The sequence below is a fragment of the Bombina bombina genome, chromosome 12 (genome assembly GCF_027579735.1).
Source record: "Bombina bombina isolate aBomBom1 chromosome 12, aBomBom1.pri, whole genome shotgun sequence".
Classification (NCBI taxonomy): Eukaryota; Metazoa; Chordata; class Amphibia; order Anura; family Bombinatoridae; genus Bombina; species Bombina bombina.
In genome coordinates, this window is record NC_069510.1 from 130,044,687 (window position 1) to 130,067,033 (window position 22,347).

General features: G+C 43.9%; 1 protein-coding gene across 2 annotated transcripts in view; it reads left to right on the forward strand.

Annotated features, from left to right (window-relative positions):
- ABL1 (ABL proto-oncogene 1, non-receptor tyrosine kinase) overlaps positions 1-22,347 on the forward strand; it is a 476,499-nt gene that overhangs the window by 407,685 nt on the left and 46,467 nt on the right. For both annotated transcript variants that reach the window (XM_053695985.1, XM_053695986.1), the window contains exon 5: positions 2,911-2,995. In XM_053695985.1, the coding sequence (XP_053551960.1) occupies positions 2,911-2,995 (85 nt within the window). The remainder of the gene's footprint in view (positions 1-2,910; positions 2,996-22,347) is intronic.

The following is a 22,347-nucleotide window of genomic DNA, read 5'->3' on the forward strand; positions in this document are numbered from 1 at the left end:
AAGCGATCGCAATCGCTTCCAGCAGCTCTCAGGGTATTGCAGTGATGCCTCCATATGGAGGCATCCTGCAATACCTTTTTAGAAGACTCCGATGCAGAGAGGGCCACTCTGTGGCCCTCTCTGCACCGGTAGCGATGGTGCCGGTTCGTTGGTGGGTGGGAGCGCAACAGGGAGGCGGGTGGGCGGCTGCCCACTGACACCAATGAGTAGGGAAGAGGGGGGGGGGGAGATTTTTTTTTTTTTATAATATAAAAGGATCTGGGAGGGGGAGGGGGGTAGGGGTATTGTGGGGGGCTGCTACACTACAGAAAACCCCAAAAAAAAAGAAAAAGAGCAAAAAATACTTTTGTTTTTGGCCAAATTGGGTACTGGCAGACAGCTGCCAGTACCCAAGATGGCCGCAATTAGATAGGGGAGAGGGTTAGAGAGCTGGGGGGGGGGGATCATGGAGGTTGGGGCTAAGGCAGGAGTCCATCACAGCTAAAATATTTTATTTTTTTTATAAAAAAAAAAAAAAACTCCTTTTATTTAGTACTGGCAGACTTTCTGCCAGTACTTAAAATGGCGGGGACATTTGTGGGGTGGGGGAGGGAAGAGAGCTGTTTGGGAGGGATCAGGGGGTGGGATGTGTCAGGTGGGAGGCTGATCTCTACCCTAAAGCTAAAATTAACCCTGCAAGCTCCCTACAACCTACCTAATTAACCCCTTCACTGCTGGGCATAATTTACGTGTGGTGCGCAGCAGCATTTAGCGGCCTTCTAATTACCAAAAAGCAATGCCAAAGCCATATAAGTCTGCTATTTCTGAACAAAGGGGATCCCAAAGAAGCTTTTACAACAATTTGTGCCATAATAGCACAAGCTGTTTGTAAATAATTTCAGTGAGAAACCTAAAATTGTGAAAAATTTAAAGTTTTTTTTTTATTTGCTCGCATTTGGCGGTGAAATGGTGGAATAAAATATACCAAAATGTGCCTAGATCAATACTTTGGGTTGTCTTCTAACAAAAAATATATACATGTCAAGGGATATTCAGGTATTCCTGACAGATATCAGGGTTCCAATGTAACTAGCGCTAATTTTGAAAAAAAGTGGTTTGGAAATAGCGAAGTGCTACTTGTATTTATGGCCCTATAACTTGCAAAAAAAGCTAAGAACATGTAAACATTGGGTATTTCTAAACTCAGGACAAAATTTAGAAACTATTTAGCATGGGTGTTTTTTGGTGATTGTAGATGTGTAACAGATTTTGGGGGTCAAAGTTAGAAAAAGTGTGTTTTTTTCCATTTTTTCCTCATATTTTATTATTTTTTTTGTAGTAAATTATAAGATATGATGAAAATAATGATATCTTGAGAAAGTCCATTTAATGGCGAGAAAAACGGTATATAATATGTGTGGGTACAGTAAATGAGTAAGAGGAAAATTACAGCTAAACACAAACACCGCAAAAATGTAAAAATAGCCATTGTCTTTAAGGGTAAGAAAATTGAAAAATGGTCCGGTCATTAAGGGGTTAAAATGACATGCCCTATGTGAATCATGAAAGTTTATTTTGGACTTGACTGTCCCTTTAAGAGAGGAAATTGTCTACTTTGTATTACTGCTCCAATGTGCTTACAGGTTAAACACTGCTAGGTATGTGTGTTCTGTGCACTGCATATAGGGTATCTACAAATCACTGCCCTGGGTGCATGCATGTGGGGTCAATCTAGCGTTAAATGATGAAGGCTAAAGGAAGCTGTTTTTTTTTATTTATCAAATTTACTTTTTCTCTGTGTCCTTTGTTGAAAAGCATTGCTAGGTAGGCTTAGAAGCAGCAATGTACTACTGGGAGGCAGCTGGTGATTGGTGGCTACTATGTCTCTTGTCATTGGCTCACATGATTTGCTCATGAAGCTCTCAGTAGTGCATTGCTGCTCTGGAGCTGCCACACTACATTTTAATCAATGATAGAGATGAAGTCAGTTAATATCAAACGGTGCAATAATAAAATGTACTAACACAGTTTATAAGTAGTAAATTGCTGCGCTACTAGAATATCCCTTTAAAACCATCTGCATACCTAATGTAATCTGCTTTATTGCAGCACAAGCAGCTCTATAATCCGGCCCTCTACCAGCATTAGCTGGATTTAACTCTTTATGTAACAGCATCCTCTGCATGATCCGACTATGTTTAATAGCATCACAGCAGAATGTGGCAAATAGAATTTATTGGCACACAAACATAGCAGCGACGTTTTGGGAATCACTTCCCTTAATCATGCAAATGGTGATTCCCGAAACGTCGCTGCTATGTTTGTGTGCCAATAAATTCTATTTTCCACATTCTGCTGCCACTTTTTGGATTTTTTGACACGAACGGTATTTGTGGTGACCTTTTGTGTGGCGTGCAGTGGCCTGAGGAGCTGGACTGGGCTTTTTGTCTTTCTTGATTATGTTTAATAGCGACCATCAGTTGGCACAGTGCTGCACAGTATTTTATTGCATTAATCTCCTAGTAATATATTCGCTTGCTGCAGACACTGAACACTGTCACTTTGTTCCCTTTATTAAAGGGACACTCAGGTTAAATTACATTTTCATGATTCAGATACAGCGTGTAATTTTAAACAACTTTCCAATTTACTTCCATTAAAAAAAATGTGCACAGTCTTTTTATATTTACACTTTTTGAGTCACCAGATCCTACTGAGCATGTGCAAGAATTCACAGACTATACGTATATAAATTTGTGATTGGCTGATTGCTATCACATGGTACAAGGGGAGTGGAAATATACATAACTTTGAAATTTGTTATAAAAAAATCTACTTCTCATTTAAAGTTCAGACTAAGTGCTATTGCATTGTCTTGTTATCTTGCATTTGTTGCTTATGCAAATCTAATGTGTTGACTGGTCCTTTAAGGAAGACACTATGGAAGTGGAAGAGTTTCTGAAAGAGGCTGCGGTGATGAAAGAGGTTAAGCATCCTAACCTGGTGCAGTTGCTAGGTGAGTGACGACTTACAGGTGTTTTGTTTATTTGCTGTCGTTCTTATGTCACTTAAAGGGACTGTGATGTAAAAAAATCTAACTTTCTCCAACATAGGTGTGTCCGGTCCACGGCGTCATCCTTACTTGTGGGATATTCTCTTCCCCAACAGGAAATGGCAAAGAGCCCAGCAAAGCTGGTCACATGATCCCTCCTAGGCTCCGCCTACCCCAGTCATTCTCTTTGCCGTTGTACAGGCAACATCTCCACGGAGATGGCTTAGAGTTTTTTAGTGTTTAACTGTAGTTTTTCATTATTCAATCAAGAGTTTGTTATTTTCAAATAGTGCTGGTACGTACTATTTACTCAGAAACAGAAAAGAGATGAAGAATTCTGTTTGTATGAGGAAAATGATTTTAGCAACCGTAACTAAAATCCATGGCTGTTCCACACAGGACTGTTGAGAGCAATTAACTTCAGTTGGGGGAACAGAGTGCAGTCTCTTACTGCTTGAGGTATGACACATTCTAACAAGACGATGTAATGCTGGAAGCTGTCATTTTCCCTATGGGATCCGGTAAGCCATGTTTATTACGATTGTAAATAAGGGCTTCACAAGGGCTCATTTAAACTGTAGACTTTTTCTGGGCTAAATCGATTGATTATTAACACATATTTAGCCTTGAGGAATCATTTTATCTGGGTATTTTGATATAATAATATCGGCAGGCACTGTTTTAGACACCTTATTCTTTAGGGGCTTTCCCAAAGCATAGGCAGAGTCTCATTTTCGCGCCGGTGTTGCGCACTTGTTTTTGAGAGGCATGGCATGCAGTCGCATGTGAGAGGAGCTCTGATACTTATAAAAGACTTCTGAAGGCGTCATTTGGTATCGTATTCCCCTTTGGGTTTGGTTGGGTCTCAGCAAAGCAGATACCAGGGACTGTAAAGGGGTTTAAAGCTTAAAACGGCTCCGGTTCCGTTATTTTAAGGGTTAAAGCTTCCAAAATTGGTGTGCAATATTTTCAAAGCTTTAAGACGCTGTGGTGAAAATTTGGTGAATTTTGAACAATTCCTTCATGTTTTTTCGCAATTGCAGTAATAAAGTGTGTTCAGTTTAAAATTTAAAGTGACAGTAACGGTTTTATTTTAAAACGTTTTTTGTACTTTCTGATCAAGTTTATGCCTGTTTAACATGTCTGAGCTACCAGATAGACTGTGTTCTGAATGTGGGGAAGCCAGAATTCCTATTCATTTAAATAAATGTGATTTATGTGATAATGACAATGATGCCCAAGATGATTCCTCAAGTGAGGGGAGTAAGCATGGTACTGCATCATTCCCTCCTTCGTCTACACGAGTCTTGCCCACTCAGGAGGCCCCTAGTACATCTAGCGCGCCAATACTCCTTACTATGCAACAATTAACGGCTGTAATGGATAATTCTGTCAAAAACATTTTAGCCAAAATGAACCCTTGTCAGCGTAAGCGTGGCTGCTCTGTTTTAGTTACTGAAGAGCATGACGACGCTGATATTAATATCTCTGAAGGGCCCCTAACCCAATCTGAGGGGGCCAGGGAGGTTTTGTCTGAGGGAGAAATTACTGATTTAGGGAACATTTCTCAGCAGGCTGAATCTGATGTGATTACATTTAAATTTAAATTGGAACATCTCCGCATTTTGCTTAAGGAGGTATTATCCACTCTGGATGATTGTGAAAATTTAGTCATCCCAGAGAAACTATGTAAAATGGACAAGTTCTTAGAGGTGCCGGGACTCCCAGAAGCTTTTCCTATACCCAAGCGGGTGGCGGACATTGTTAATAAAGAATGGGAAAGGCCCGGTATTCCTTTCGTCCCTCCCCCCATATTTAAAAAATTGTTTCCTATGGTCGACCCTAGAAAGGACTTATGACAGTCAGTCCCCAAGGTCGAGGGAGCGGTTTCTACTTTAAACAAACGCACCACTATTCCCATAGAGGATAGTTGTGCTTTTAAAGATCCTATGGATAAAAAATTAGAAGGTTTGCTTAAAAAGATGTTTGTTCAGCAGGGTTACCTTCTACAACCCATTTCATGCATTGTCCCTGTCACTACTGCCGCATATTTCTGGTTTGATGAACTGCTTAAGGTGCTCGATAGTGACTCTCCTCCTTATGAGGAGATTATGGACAGAATCAATGCTCTCAAATTGGCTAATTCTTTCACTCTAGACGCCTCTTTGCAATTGGCTAAGTTAGCGGCTAAGAACTCTGGGTTTGCTATTGTGGCGCGCAGAGCGCTTTGGTTGAAATCTTGGTCGGCTGATGCGTCTTCCAAGAACAAGCTACTAAACATTCCTTTCAAGGGGAAAACGTTGTTTGGTCCTGACTTGAAAGAGATTATCTCTGATATCACTGGGGGTAAGGGCCACGCCCTTCCTCAGGATCGGCCTTTCAAGGCAAAAAATAGACCTAATTTTCGTCCCTTTCGTAAAAACGGACCAGCCCAAGGTGCTACGTCCTCTAAGCAAGAGGGTAATACTTCTCAGGCCAAGCCAGCTTGGAGACCAATGCAAGGCTGGAACAAGGGAAAGCAGGCCAAGAAACCTGCCACTGCTACCAAGACAGCATGAAATATTGGCCCCCGATCCGGGACCGGATCTGGTGGGGGGCAGACTCTCTCTCTTCGCTCAGGCTTGGGCAAGAGATGTTCTGGATCCTTGGGCGCTAGAAATAGTCTCCCAGGGTTATCTTCTGGAATTCAAGGGACTTCCCCCAAGGGGGAGGTTCCACAGGTCGCAGTTGTCTTCAGACCACATAAAAAGACAGGCGTTCTTACATTGTGTAGAAGACCTGTTAAAAATGGGAGTGATTCATCCTGTTCCATTAAGAGAGCAAGGGATGGGGTTCTACTCCAATCTGTTCATAGTTCCCAAAAAAGAGGGAACGTTCAGACCAATCCTAGATCTCAAGATCTTAAACAAATTTCTCAAGGTCCCATCGTTCAAGATGGAAACCATTCGAACTATCCTTCCTTCCATCCAGGAAGGTCAATTCATGACCACGGTGGATTTAAAGGATGCGTATCTACATATTCCTATCCACAAGGAACATCATAGGTTCCTAAGGTTTGCATTCCTGGACAAACATTACCAGTTCGTGGCGCTTCCTTTCGGATTAGCCACTGCTCCAAGGATTTTCACAAAGGTACTAGGGTCCCTTCTAGCGGTGCTAAGACCAAGGGGCATTGCAGTAGTACCTTACCTGGACGACATTCTGATTCAAGCGTCGTCCCTTCCTCAAGCAAAGGCTCACACGGACATTGTCCTGGCCTTTCTCAGATCTCACGGCTGGAAAGTGAACGTGGAAAAGAGTTCTCTATCCCCGTCAACAAGGGTTCCCTTCTTGGGAACAATTATAGACTCCTTAGAAATGAGGATCTTTCTAACAGAGGCCAGAAAAACAAAGCTTCTGGACTCTTGTCGGATACTTCATTCCGTTCCTCTTCCTTCCATAGCTCAGTGCATGGAAGTGATCGGGTTGATGGTGGCGGCGATGGACATAGTTCCTTTTGCGCGCATTCATCTAAGACCATTACAACTGTGCATGCTCAGTCAGTGGAATGGGGACTATACAGACTTGTCTCCGAAGATACAAGTAAATCAGAGGACCAGAGACTCACTCCGTTGGTGGCTGTCCCTGGACAATCTGTCTCAAGGGATGATGTTCCACAGACCAGAGTGGGTCATTGTCACGACCGACGCCAGTCTGATAGGCTGGGGCGCGGTCTGGGGATCCCTGAAAGCTCAGGGTCTTTGGTCTCGGGAAGAATCTCTTCTACCGATAAATATTCTGGAACTGAGAGCGATATTCAATGCGCTCCAGGCCTGGCCCCAGCTTGCGAGGACCAGGTTCATTCGGTTTCAATCAGACAACATGACGACTGTTGCGTACATCAACCATCAGGGGGGAACAAGGAGTTCCCTAGCGATGGAAGAAGTAACCAAAATTATTCTTTGGGCGGAGTCTCACTCCTGCCACCTGTCTGCTATCCACATCCCAGGAGTGGAAAATTGGGAAGCGGATTTTCTGAGTCGTCAGACATTGCATCCGGGGGAGTGGGAACTCCATCCGGAAATCTTTGCCCAAGTCACTCACCTGTGGGGCATTCCAGACATGGATCTGATGGCCTCTCGTCAGAACTTCAAAGTTCCTTGCTACGGGGCCAGATCCAGGGATCCCAAGGCGGCTCTAGTGGATGCACTAGTAGCACCTTGGACCTTCAAACTAGCTTATGTGTTCCCGCCATTTCCTCTCATCCCCAGGCTGATAGCCAGGATCAAGCAGGAGAGGGCGTCGGTGATCTTGATAGCTCCTGCGTGGCCACGCAGGACTTGGTATGCAGATCTGGTGAATATGTCATCGGCTCCACCTTGGAAGCTACCTTTGAGACGAGACCTTCTTGTTCAGGGTCCGTTCGAACATCCGAATCTGGTTTCACTCCAGCTGACTGCGTGGAGATTGAACGCTTGATTTTATCGAAGTGAGGATTCTCAGATTCTGTGATCGATACTCTTGTTCAGGCCAGAAAGCCTGTGACTAGAAAGATTTACCACAAAATTTGGAAAAAATATATCTGTTGGTGTGAATCTAAAGGATTCCCTTGGGACAAGGTTAAGATTCCTAGGATTCTATCCTTCCTTCAAGAAGGATTGGAAAAAGGATTATCGGCAAGTTCCCTGAAGGGACAGATTTCTGCCTTGTCGGTATTACTTCACAAAAAGCTGGCAGCTGTGCCAGATGTTCAAGCCTTTGTTCAGGCTCTGGTTAGAATCAAGCCTGTTTACAAACCTTTGACTCCTCCTTGGAGTCTCAATTTAGTTCTTTCAGTTCTTCAGGGGGTTCCGTTTGAACCCTTACATTCCGTTGATATTAAGTTATTATCTTGGAAAGTTTTGTTTTTAGTTGCGATTTCTTCTGCTAGAAGAGTCTCAGAATTATCTGCTCTGCAGTGTTCTCCTCCTTATCTGGTGTTCCATGCAGATAAGGTGGTTTTACGTACTAAACCTGGTTTTCTTCCAAAAGTTGTTTCTAACAAAAACATTAACCAGGAGATTATCGTACCTTCTCTGTGTCCAAAACCAGTTTCAAAGAAGGAACGTTTGTTGCACAATTTGGATGTTGTTCGCGCTCTAAAATTCTATTTAGATGCTACAAAGGATTTTAGACAAACATCTTCCTTGTTTGTTGTTTATTCAGGTAAAAGGAGAGGTCAAAAAGCAACTTCTACCTCTCTCTCTTTTTGGATTAAAAGCATCATCAGATTGGCTTACGAGACTGCCGGACGGCAGCCTCCCGAAAGAATCACAGCTCATTCCACTAGGGCTGTGGCTTCCACATGGGCTTTCAAGAACGAGGCTTCTGTTGATCAGATATGTAGGGCAGCGACTTGGTCTTCACTGCACACTTTTACCAAATTTTACAAGTTTGATACTTTTGCTTCTTCTGAGGCTATTTTTGGGAGAAAGGTTTTGCAAGCCGTGGTGCCTTCCATTTAGGTGACCTGATTTGCTCCCTCCCTTCATCCGTGTCCTAAAGCTTTGGTATTGGTTCCCACAAGTAAGGATGACGCCGTGGACCGGACACACCTATGTTGGAGAAAACAGAATTTATGTTTACCTGATAAATTTCTTTCTCCAACGGTGTGTCCGGTCCACGGCCCGCCCTGGTTTTTTTAATCAGGTCTGATATTTTATTTTCTTTAACTACAGTCACCACGGTACCATATGGTTTCTCCTATGCAAATATTCCTCCTTAACGTCGGTCGAATGACTGGGGTAGGCGGAGCCTAGGAGGGATCATGTGACCAGCTTTGCTGGGCTCTTTGCCATTTCCTGTTGGGGAAGAGAATATCCCACAAGTAAGGATGACGCCGTGGACCGGACACACCGTTGGAGAAAGAAATTTATCAGGTAAACATAAATTCTGTTTTCATGATTCAGATAGAGTAAGTAATTTTAAATAACTTTCCAATTTACATCTATTGTCAAATATGTTTCATTCACTTGGCATCATTTGTTAAAGAGTAAAGCTAGGTAAGCTTAGTAGATGCTGATTGGTGGCTGCACATTTATGCCTCTTCTCATTGGCTAACCTGATGTGTTCAACTGGCTCCCAGTAGTGCTTTGCTGCTTCTCAGCTAACGGACACCAACAGATCCAAGCAAAGTTGATAATAGACGTAAATTGGAAAGTTGATTAAAATGACATGATCTATATGAACCATGAATGTTTCATTTTGACTTTACTGTCCCTTTAATAGTTGGACCTCATCTTCAGTATTGTGTACAGTTTGGGAGACCAGGGGCCACATTTCTGTGGGCAGATAAGGTTTCCAGCTAGCAAGGCAGCACTCAGCATAATTTAGATGACAACATTAGGAAACTCTTGTGTAGTCCCACCCCCTGCTCTCGTGCAATCAGCTATGCAAGAGCAGAGGCTGTCATTTATAGCAGATAGATCAGTGCGGAGTAACCCTACACATAAAAATTAAAGCACCATCTGCAGCTTTGTACGTAGAGCCCCAAATCTCTAGAAGGATATAAAATAATTAGTAAAGTAATAAAAAGCAGACACTGTTCAAAGCAGGCTACTAAACTGATATATATGTATATATGCCCTGACAGAAACATTCTAATGCACAAATAACACCCTCTAAATAGTGTGACATTTTTGTTTTACTGACCATTTGTTTGACCCTTTCGCTCTTTTCTCCTCTCTGTGTTCTTCTTCTTTCTTTCTCTGTACTCTCACTCTTCTTCTCTCCTCCTTTCTCTGTGTTCTCTCTTTTTTCTTCTCTCATTCTCCCTTTCTTTCTGTGTTCTCTCTCTTATCTTCTTCTTTTCTCTCTTCTTCTCTCTTTCTCTGTGCTCTCTCTCTTCTCTGTTCTCTTCTCTTCTCCTCCCTTTCTTTCTCTTTGCTCTCTCATACTCTTTCTTTCTCTGTGCTCTCTCTTCTCTGTGTTCTCTCCTTCTCTTCTCTAATTCTCCCTTTCTTTCTCTGTGTTCTCTCTCTTCTTCTCTCTTTCTCTGTGCTCTCTCTTCTCTGCGTTCTCTTCTCTCGTCTCTTTCTGTGTTCTCTCCTCTTATTGTCTTTATTTCTCTCTCTGTGCTCTCTCTTCTCTGTGTTCTCTCCTTCTCTTCTCTCTTCTTCTCTCTTTCTTTCTCTGTGCTCTCTCTCTTCTCTCCTCTCTTTCTTTCTGTGTTCTCTCTATTCTTCCCTTCTTCTCTCTTCTTCTCTTTCTTTCTCTGTGCTCTTTTTCTTTCTATGTGCTCTCTCTCTTCTCTTCTTCTCTCCTTCTCTCCTCCTATCTCTGTGTTCTCTCTCTTCTTCTCTTTCTTTCTCTGTGCTCTCTCTCTTCTCTTCTCTCCTTATATCTCTGTGTTCTCTTTCTTCTCTTCTCTCTTTCTATCTTTGTGCTCTCTCTCTCTCTTCTCTTTCTCTGTGCTATTTCTCTTCTTCTCTCCTTCTATCTCTGTGTGTTCTTTCTTCTCTTCTCTCCTTCTATCTTTGTGCTCTCTCTCTTCTCTCTTTCTCTGTGCTCTCTCTTCTTGTCTTCTCTCTTTCTCTGTGCTCTCTCTCTTCTCTTTCTCTGTGCTCTTTCTCTCTTCTTCTCTCTTCCTTTCTCTGTGTTCTCTCTTCTTCTCTCTTCCTCTGTGCTCTCTCTGTCTCAGTGTTCTCTCTCTTGTTCTCCTCTTCTCTCTTTCTCTGTGCTCTCTCACTCTTCTTCTCTCTTCCTTTCTCTGTGTTCTCTCTTCTTCTCTCTTCCTCTGTGCTCTCTTCTCTCTTTCTTTCTCTGTGTTCTCTCTCTTGTTCTCTTATTCTCCTCTTTCTCTGTGCTCTCTCTTCTCTCTTTATTTCTTTGTGTTCTCTCGCTGTTCTCTCTCTTTATTTCTCTGTGTTCTCTCACTCCCTCCTCTCTGTATTTTAAATCTCTCTGTTCTCTCTCCTCTCTGTCTTTCTTTTTTCTCTTTTCTCAATCTCCCCCCATTTCCTTCCATAAGGGAGGTAGAGTCCCCGACTTCATTCCTTACTGTTGGGAAATACAACACCTGGCCACCAGGAGGAGGTAAAGACACCCCAACCAAAGGCTTAAATATCCTTCCCACTTCCCCTATCCCTCAGTCATTCTTTGCCTTTCGTCACTATAGAAGGTGGCAGAGAAGTGTCAGAAGATTTGGATAGTCCTGTAATGGGTATGTTCCCATTCAAAGAAAGGACTTGAGTTTTAAATAGTCATTTCATCCTCTTAGTGAGAGTATTGATGAAAGAGTCTGGAGATGCAGGGAAAGTTTTTCTGCGATCCCATTCAGACTGCCGACTAACAGCTCCCAGGCAACCAGTGTTGCAGAGTTTCACTGCTTGCTGTTACACACTCAAGTCCATGTCAGAGGTGTCGCTGCAAGACTCACACTTGAGAGGCTGTGCCTGTTCCACAGCATGGATCCTGGAGATAAGATCATTTTATATATACATTTCTATACAGGGTCACAGTGTGGCTCCTTTATGCCTCAATCGGATCAAGGATTAATATCTCCTTCAGGGAGATTATTTGAACAGAAAGGGGTTATATATAATTGCTTTTATGTGAGAGTTTTTTGGGCTCATAGACTGTGTGCCTTTGGCTTGGAACAAACAGCTTTCACTTTAGTTTGGGTGTGTTGCGCAGCTCATAATAGCTTGGTTCCTTTTTCATAGCAGGGGAAGTCCTGTCCTACGCACTACGTGACCAGGTGCAGTCTTTTTCGTTTTCTTACGATCTTGCTGTGAACATCGCTCCTAGGAGAGCGTTTTCTCTGTTAGCTGTTTGGGTCTAGGAGGTGGTGAGTGCCCCAGCCATTGAGTTTATAAAGGTGCCATTTTTTTGAATAAAGTGTTTACCTTTTTGTCTGTCTTTCTGTGAATATATCCTAGCTATGGAAGACTCTGATATTACATTAGAAGGTTCTGCTCCTTTTGTACTGATTAATTTCTGTTTATCTTGTGAGGAGGCCGTAGTTGGCCCGTCTGCTCAATTTTGTTCCATTTGCCTAAGCACTGTTCTAAAGTCTAAGAAGGGAGACAAGATGTGCTAATACTCATAGCACTATTAGCCCCTCTGAACCGTCTACCTCTCAGGAATCTGGATCCTGAGAGATTACTACCCTTTCTACCCTACCCGCTCCACTTGCAGTTCCCCGCAGCACAAGTAATCCTCCATCTGGAGGGAGCCTTTTTCCTGCAGACTTTACTGCGCAGTTACAGTGGGCAGTATCTGCGGCCCTGGGTGCCTTACCTCGCTCTAACAAACGCAAGAGAAAGGTTGAACATAGTTCTCCTGACTTAGGGTTTTCTAAATATTTGTTGGATTTAGCTATTATTTCTCAGCTATCCAAGGATGAGTTAACCTCTGTAGCTTCAGAGGGTGAACTTTCTGAGTCAGAGTCTTCAGTTTCTAAACCTCCTTCAGCGGAGGAACCCTTCTTTAGATTTAAAATTGAGCATCTGCGTTTTTTTATTAAAGGAGGTTCTGTCTACGCTAGAGGTTCCAGAGGCTACTCTCCCTGAGGAACCTAAGCTCCCTAAATTAGACAGGGTGTATGAAGATAGGAAGGTCCCTCTGACTTTTCCTGTGCCAGTTAAAATGGCGAACATTACAAGTAACAAATGGGAAAGAGTAGGAACTTCTTTTTCTTTTTAAATGGAAAGAGTCTACAGCTGCATTCATTATTTTTGGGAATTAAGAACCTGGCCACCAGGAGGAGGCAAAGACACCCCAGCTAAAGGCTTAAATACTCCTCCCACTCCCCTCATCCCCCAGTCATTCTTTGCCTTTCGTCCCAGGAGGTTGGCAGAAAAGTGTCAGTATTTTAGTTTTTTGTCTCTTATGGAGGGTAGTACTTTTCGGCATGGGACAGGGGTTTTAAGTAGTCCTGTCAGTCTCTCAGTGAGGGCTTGGATGAAAGTTAGAGTCCAAAGATGCAGGAAGAGTCTTAGGTATTAGGGGCCTTCGGTCTCCTCGGTTCTCCTTTGCCTTGTCCCCTTGGGGGTTTTCGGCTGGTGTTCCCTTCATTTGTGGGGGATGAGTGGTGGGGGACTGCCTGTTGGGCGACAGTGTCTCCTAGAGGACTGTTGGCTCAGTCGAGTCCGTTTTTGCGGTCTCTAGTTCGGCTTCTGGACTAGCTGCGAGTCAGTGTCCTTGGGGTTTTTCCTTCTAATTTTCACTCGGCTTCGGTTAAAGCGGGGTTTTTATTGGGTGGGGTTCAGGCCTGGTGCCCTCAGTATGGACCGCCTATTGTACCCTCCCGCCTTGGCATTCAGTGTCTTCTATAGCTTGGGTATTGTTTTCCCAAAATTAATGAATGCAGCTGTGTACTCTTTACATTTAAGAAGAAAAACATAAATTATGCTTACCTGATAATTTTCTTCTGATGGAAAGAGTCCACAGCTCCCCACCCGATATTTTCTGTGGGATGTCCTTATTATTCTTCTGGCACCTTTTCACCCTGATATTTCTTCTACTGTTCCTTGCTCCTCTGCAGAATGACTGGGTGATGAGGGTAGTGGGAGGAGTATTTAAGCCTTTGGCTGGGGTGTCTTTGCCTCCTCTTGGTGACCAGGTTCTTTATTCCCAAAAGTAATGAATGCAGCTGTGCACTCTTTCCATCAGAAGAAAAGGAAATTATCAGGTAAGCATAATTTGTTTTTCCCCCTCATCTACTTTTAAAAAATTATTCCCAGTCCCTGACTCTCAATTAGACTTATGGGGCTCCATCCCTAAGGTGGATGGTGCTAAGCGTACTACTATTCCCCTGGAGGATAGTTCCTCTTTCAGAGAGCCTATGGATAAGAAAATGGAAACTTTTCTGAGGAAGATGTTTCAACATACAGGGTTCTTATTTCAACCGGCAGCAGCTGTAGCTTCGGTTGCTTGAGCAGTTACCTACTGGTGCCACACTCTGTTGGAGCTCATTGAGGTGGAGACTCCCCTTGCGGATATTCATGAGAGAATTAAGGCTCTGAGAATTGCTAACTCCTTCATCTGTGATGCGAATATGCAGAATATTCGCATAAATGCAAAGGCTTCTGGCTTTGCGGTACTAGCCTGCCACACTCTCTGATTGAAGTCTTCGTCTGGGGGTATGACTTCTAAATCTAAACTCCTTTCTCTTCCTTTTAAGGGGAAGATTTTATTCGCTCCAGGGCTGCACTCCATTATTTCTTCGGTTACTGAAGGGAAGGGTGCCTTCCTACCGCAGGACAAGAAAAATAGGGCTAAGGGACGGCAATTGTCTAATTTTCATTCCTTTGTTTTCTTTTTCAGACGCTTGGTTCCAAGATGTACAGGACCCTTGGGTCCTGGAGGTCGTATCTCAAGAATACAGGATAGGATTCAAGTCTCATCCGCCCAGGGGCAGATTCCTACTCTCCAGTCTGTCTACAAGACCAGAAAGGAGGGCTGCCTTCTTAGGTTGCGTACGGGATCTCTCCTCTCTAGGAGTAATTGTCCCTGTACCTACAGCAGAAAGAGGTTTGGGGTTTTATTAAAACCTTTTCGTGGTTCTAAAGAAGGAGGGAACTTTTCATTCAATTCTGAACCTAAAGTGCCTAAACAAGTTTCTGAGTGTTCCCTCTTTCAAGATGGAGACAATACGGTCAATCCTTCCTCTGGTTCAGGTAGGACAGTTTATGACCACAATAGACCTGAAGTATGCATACATTCATGTCCCGATTCACAGGGAACATTTTCCGTTCCTGAGGTTTGCTTTTCTGGACCAGCACTTCCAGTTCAAAGCTCTTTCGTTTGGCCTAGCTACTGCTCCAAGGATAATTACGAAGGTTCTGGGGGCTCTTCTAGAGGTTGCCAGAACACAAGGTATTGCAGTAGCGCCTTACCTGGACGATATCTTGGTACAGGCACCATATTTTCGTCTTCTTCGATCACATGGATGGATGATAAACTTGGAAAAGAGTTCTCTTACTCCAAGTACAAGGGTGAATTTTCTGGGAACTATAATAGACTCCATATCCATGAGAATATTCCTTACAGATCAGAAACGTTGCAAGCTAAATTCTGCATGTCTTGCCCTCCAGGCCTCCTCGAGACCCTCAGTGGCTCAATGTATGGAGGTAATCGGACTCATGGTGTCCTACATGGACATCATTCCTTTTGCCAGATTCCATCTTAGACTCTTACAACTTTGCATGCTGAGACAATGGAACTGCAACCATTCAGATCTGTCTGAACAGATTGTGCTGGACAGCCTGTCGAGAGACTCGCTCTCCTGGTGGTTCTTTCCAGATCATCTTTCCCAAGGCACGTACTTTTTGAGACCATCCTGGGAGATTGTGACTACGGACGCAAGCCTTTCCGGCTAGGCAACTATTTAGGGTGTCAAGAAGGCACAAGGTCTGTGGACTTAGGAGGAGTCCTTCCTTCCGATCAATATTTTGGAACTCCGGGCAATCTTCAAGGCCTTAAAGGCTTGGCCCCTTCTGGGTTCATCCCAGTTTATCAGATTCTAATTAGACAATATAACCTTGGTCGCCTACATCAACCATCAGGGGGGTACAAGAAGTTCCTTGGCGATGAGAGAAGTATCTCAGATACTAGAGTGGGCAAAGACTCACAAATGTACGCTGTCAGCGATCCACATTCCGGGTGTGGACAACTGGGAAGCGGACTTCCTCAGTAGGCAATCCTTTCACCCAGGGGAATTGTCTCGTCACCCGAGGTGTTTGCAGAGATATGCAGTGAGTAGGGAATCTCATGGCATCCCGCATCAATGCCAAGCTACCCAGGTACAGGTCGAGGTTGAGGGATCCTCAGGCGGAATTGATAGATGCCCTAGCAAGCATCGGTGATTCTGATTGCTCCGTCGCGGCCGTAAAGGACGTGGTTTGCGGATCTTGTTCAAGCTTGTAAGCCAGTTACTTGTCGTATCTACCATAAAGTGTTGAGGACTTACTTGTACTAGTGTGAAGAGCATGGCTTTTCCGGGCATTGTCAGGGTTTTTTCCCTGTTTTGTTTGCCATGTGCTTCTGGCAGCCATTTTACTCACCTCTTTTGCTGACTCTGGTGCATATTGTGTGTTGCTGCTCATTTCCTGCACTTCCTTTTATGGCCGGACTGGTGTACATCATCCATGTTAGACAGGATGCAGTCTCAGAATTGTGATGTCATCACTTATTATTTAAAGGGCCTCTGTTCAGTATGCTTTGCCCTTGCATTGTCTCAGACCTGTTTACGAGATATGTTGCAACAGTGTGTTGTGGTGTAGTACTTGGATGACATCCTCATACACTCGCCCACACTTGAGGCTCATCGTTCTGATGTTACACAGATTCTTCAGAGACTACGGCCTGTTTTGTAAACTCGAGAAATGTGACTTCCATCAGACTCAAGTAACCTTCCTAGGTTATGTTATCTCCGTTGCAGGGTTCCACATGGATCCTGACAAATTATCTGCAGTTCTGCAGTGGCCTCGCCCAGTTGGTCTTCGGTCTATTCAACGGTATTTGGGGTTCGTCAATTTCTATAGAAAGTTTATTAAAAACTTTTCTTCCTTGGTCAAACCTATCACAGACATGACCCGTAAAGAGAATGATCCACTCCATTGGTCACCTACTGCCATTAAGGCCTTTGATAGTCTTAAGACTGCCTTTGCTGCCACTCCAGTTCTGGCTCATCCTAACCCTGTCCTGCCTTTCGTTCTTGAGGTTGATGCGTCTGAGACTGGAGTAGGTGCCCTCTTGTCTCAACATCCTATGCCTGATGGTTCCTTGCATCCGTGTGGTTTCTTCTCTAAGAAATTGTCTCCAGCGGAGTGCAATTATGAAATTGGCGACAGGGAATTACTGGCCATAATTTTGGCACTCAAGGAATGGAGGCATCTTCTCGAGGGTACTAGCGTGCCAGTGCTCATTCTTACTGACCACAAGAATTTAACTTATCTATCTGAAGCAAAACGTTTGTCGCCCCGACAGGCCAGATGGGCGCTATTTTTGTCTCGGTTTAATTATGTGGTCTCCTACCTGCCTGGTAGTAAGAATGTTGGGGCAGATGCCCTCTCTCGACAATTTTCCCCTCTGTCCAAGGAGGAGTCTGTACCTACTCCAGTTATACCTCCTGACCATATTTTTGCTACCATACATACTAATTTGACTTCTCCCTTGGGGAGGAGATCCTGGCTGCACAAACCAATGCACCAGTGCTATTAATGCTTCCTCCAAGTTATCCCCGTTCATGTCGAATTATGGGTTTCAACCATCCTTGTTGCCCGATTCATTCATGTCTCATAGTATTCCGGCTTTGGAGGAGCATCTCCGGCAACTCTGTTCCACGTGGGTGCAGATTCAGGATTGCCTTCATCGTTCTAGTGCCAAAAGTTCCAGGCTGATCGTAGGCGTCTGCCCGCGCCTTCCTACCAGGTTGGTGAGAGGGTTTGGCTGTCCTCCTGCAACTTGAATCTTTGTGTGCCTTCCAATAAACTGGCCCCAGTTATGTTGGTCCTTTTCGAATACTCCGACAGGTCAATCCTGTGGCCTACGCTCTTGACCTTCCTCCTGCAATGCGCATCTCCAATGTTTTTCATGTCTCCCTCTTGAAACCATTGGTTTGTAATCGGTTTACCACTGTGTTGCCTCGTCCCCGTCCTATCTTTGTTGACAACCATGAGGAGTATGAGGTCAGCAGCATTATTGACTCTCGTATGTCCGGGGGCCGCGTACAGTATTTGGTTCACTGGAGGGGCTATGCTCCGGAGGAGCGTTCATGGGTTCCTCCTCTGATGTTCATGCTCCCGCCCTCCTCCGTGCCTTCAATGCCCATTTCCCAATAAGCCTTTTGTCCTCCTGCAGGGGAAGGGTCGTTGAGGGGAGGGTACTGTCAGGGTTTTTTCCCTGTTTGTTTGCCATGTGCTGCTGGCAGCCATTTTACTCACCTCTCTTGCTGACTCTGTGCATACTGTGTGTTGCTGCCCATTTCCTGCACTTCCTTTTATGTCCAGACTGGTGTACATCATCCGTGTGAGACAGGATGCAGTCTCAGAATTGTGATGTCATCACTTATTATTTAAAGGGCCTCTGTTCAGTAAGCTTTGCCCTTGTGTAGTCTCAGACCTGTTTATGAGAGCTCCTGTGTATTGCCTGGCTGTCTGATGTCCCTTCTGGTTCCTGATCCCTGGCTTGTTCCTGACTCCGCTGTTCTCCTTGTTCCTGATTCAGGCTCGTCTGACTACTCACTTTGGCTCCTGACTCGGCTCGTCTGACTACCAGCTTTGGTTTTGATTCCTGGCTTGTTATTTGACTTGTGGACTTTTTATTATTTTTTGCTATTAATAAAGGTGTGATTATTTTTGCACTTCTCGTCTTAGTCTGATTTCTGGCCCCCTGACAGGCATAAGGTTAAGTTTGCCAGAATTTTAGCTTTCCTCCAGGATTGACTGGAGAAGGGTCTATCTAGTTCCCTGAAGGGACAGATATCTGCCCTGTCAGTGTTACTGCACAAAAGATTGGCTGATCTTCCGGATGTGCAATCCTTTAAGTTTCTGGTTGGGATCAGACCTGTGTTTAGATTTGGGGCTCTAAAATAGGGTTCCTCCCTAAGGTGGTGTTGAATCGTAACATTAATCAAGAAATTGTTGTTCCTTCCTTGTGTCCTAATCCTCCTTCAGTGAAGGAACGTTTGCTTCACAATCTAGATGTGGTTCGTGCCTTGAAGTTCTATCTTCAGGCTACTAAAGTATTGAGGCAATCTTCCTCTTTGTTTGTCATCTATACGGGGAAGCGTAAGGGTTAAAAGGCTACCACGACTTCTCTATCTTTCTGGTTGAGGAGTGTCATCAGCTTAGCTTATGAGACAGCGGGACGACAGCCTCCTGAGAGGATAACTGCTCATTCCACTAGACCAGTAGCTTCCTCCTGGGCTTTTAAGAACGAAGCCTTAATGGATCAGATTTGTAAGGTAGCTACCTGGTCCTCCTTACTCACTTTTTCTAAATTTTTACAATTTTGATGTGTTTGCTTCAGCTCTTTCAGGGGAAAAGTTTTGCAGGCTGTGGTGCCCTCAGAATAGGGTCTGCCTCTTTTTTTTTCCCCTCCCGTTATTCATTCAGTGTCCTCTGGAGCTTGGGTATAGTTTTCCCAACAGTAAGAAATGAAGTCATAGACTCTCCCTTCCTTATGGAAGGAAAACATAATTTATGCTTATCAGATAAATTCCTTTCCTTCCTGGCAGGAAGAGTCCACGACCCTGCCCGTAATGTATGTTTTTGATGGCCGGCTCCCTTTTTATATTTCTTCTGGCACCTTTTATGCCCTGATGTTTCTCCCACTTTTCCTTGTTCCCTCGGCAGAATGACTGGGGGATAGGGGAAGTGTGAGGGATATTTAAGCCTTTGGCTGGGGTGTCTTTGCCTCCTCCTGGTGGCCAGGTGTTGTATTTCCCAACAGTAATGATTGAGGTTGTGGACTCTCCCTGCCAGGAAAGAAAGGAATCTATCTGGTATGCATAAATTATGTTTCTCTTGTTAAGTGTGTTCAGTCCACGGGTCATCCATTACTTATGGGATATATTCTCCTTCCCAACAGGAAGTTGCAAGAGGATCACCCAAGCAGAGCTGCTATATAGCTCCTCCCCTCACATGTCATACCCAGTCATTCTCTTGCAACTCTCAACAAAGAAGGAGGTCGTGAGAGGAGTTAGGAGTTTTTTACTTAATTATTCTTCAATCAAAAGTTTGTTATTTTAAATGGCACCGGAGTGTGCTATTTTTTCTCTCAGGCAGTATTTAGAAGAAGAATCTGCCTGCGTTTTCTATGATCTTAGCAGACGTAACTAAGATCCACTGGCTGTTCTCGCACATTCTGAGGAGTGGGGTAACTTCAGAAAAGGGAATAGCATGCGGGGTCCCCTGCAAATGAGGTATGTGCAGTAAAATATTTTCTAGGAATGGAATTGACTAAGAAAACACTGCCGATACCCATATGATGTAAGTACAGCCTAAAATGCAGTAGTAGCGACTGGTATCAGGCTGGTAAATGTATGCACAGTAGAGTTATTTTCTAGGGAATAGAATTTGACTGAAAAAAATACTGTTAATACTGAAATAATGTATGAGCCTTAACTGCAGTAGAAGCGACTGGTAGCAGGCTTAGTGATAACTTTACACAACATCTGAAATGTTGTTTTTTAAAACGTTTACTGGCATGTTAATCGTTTTGTGAGGTACTTTGGGGATAAATCTCTTGGGGCATGATTTTTTCCACATGGCTAACGTATATTTCTGCATAGAAACCGTTATAGCTGGTCTCCCACTGTTGTAATATGAGTGGGAGGGGCTTTTTGTTAGCGCCTTGTTGCGCAGTTAAAATTCAATCATAGTCTTCCTGTTTCTTCCTCCTTGATCCAGGACGTCTCCAGAGAGCTCAGGGGTCTTCAAAATTTATATTTGAGGGAGGTAATCAGTCACAGCAGACCTGTGACAGTGTGTTTGACTGTGATAAAAACGTTAACTGTTAAATTGATTATCCGTTTTTGGGTATTAAGGGGTTAATCATCCTTTTGCTAGTGGGTGCAATCCTCTGCTAATTTCATACATTTAATGTAAAGATTTGGTTGCTATAACTGAATTAGTTAATTGTTATTTCAACTGTAATTGTCTTTTTGTGTTTTTAAAAGCGCAGCAGCGTTTTTACATTGCTTGAAAATTTTCTGAAAGTAATTTCCAAGCTTGCTAGCCTCATTGCTAGTCTGTTTAAACATGTCTGATACAGATGAATCTGCTTGTTCATTATGTTTAAAAGCCAATGTGGAGCCCAATAGAAATATGTGTACCAATTGTATTGATATTACTTTAAATAAAGGTCAGTCTTTACCGGTAAAGAAATTATCACCAGACATCGAGGGGGAAGTTATGCCGCCTAACTCTCCTCACGTGTCAGTACCTGCGCCTCCCGCTCAGGAGGTGCGTGATGTTGTGGCGACAAGTACATCAAGGCCCTTACAAATCACTTTGCAAGATATGGCTAATGTTATGAAAGAAGTATTATCTAATTTGCCTGAGTTAAGAGGTAAGCGCGATAGCTCTGGGTTAAGGACAGAGCGCGCTGATGACACGAGAGCCATGTCCGATACTGCGTCACAATTTGCAGAACATGAGGACGGAGAGCTTCATTCTGTGGGTGACGGATCTGATCCAGGGAGACCGGATTCAGAAATTTCAAATTTTAAATTTAAGCTTGAGAACCTCCGTGTATTGCTAGGGGAGGTGTTAGCGGCTCTGAATGATTGTGACACGGTCGCAATCCCAGAGAAGTTATGTAGGCTGGATAAATACTATGCGGTGCCAGTGTGTACTGACGTTTTTCCTATACCTAAAAGGCTTACAGAGATTATTAGCAAGGAGTGGGATAGACCCGGTGTGCCCTTTTCCCCTCCTCCGATATTTAGAAAAATGTTCCCAATAGACGCTACCACACGAGACTTATGGCAGACGGTCCCTAAGGTGGAGGGAGCAGTTTCTACTTTAGCTAAGCGCACCACTATCCCGGTGGAGGATAGTTGTGCTTTCTCAGATCCAATGGATAAAAAATTAGAAGGTTACCTTAAGAAAATGTTTGTTCAACAAGGTTTTATATTACTGCCCCTTGCATGCATTGCACCCGTCACTGCTGCGGCGGCTTTCTGGTTTGAGTCTCTAGAAGAGGCTATTCGCACAGCACCATTGGATGAGATCATGAACAAGCTTAAAGCACTTAAGCTAGCTAATGCATTTGTTTCTGACGCCGTTGTGCACTTAACCAAACTAACGGCTAAGAACTCCGGATTTGCCATCCAGGCTCGCAGAGCGCTATGGCTTAAATCCTGGTCAGCAGATGTGACTTCTAAATATAAATTGCTTAATATTCCTTTCAAAGGGCAAACCTTATTCGGGCCCGGCTTGAAAGAAATTATTGCTGACATTACTGGAGGTAAGGGTCACTCCCTTCCTCAGGATAGGGCCAAATCAAAGGCCAAACAGTCTAATTTCCGTGCCTTTCGTAATTTCAAGGCAGGAGCAGCATCAACTCCCTCCGCTCCAAAACAGGAAGGACTGCTGCTCGTTACAGACAGGGTTGGAAAAGCAACCAATCCTTGAACAAGGGCAAGCAGGCCAGAAAGCCTACTTCTGCCCCTAAGACAGCATAAGGGAAGGGTCCCCCTATCCGGAAACGGATCTAGTGGGGGGCAGACTCTCTCTCTTCGCCCAGGCTTGGGCAAGAGATGTCCAGGATCCCTGGACGTTGGAGATCATATCTCAGGGATACCTTCTGGACTTCAAAGCTTCTCCTCCACAAGGGAGATTTCATCT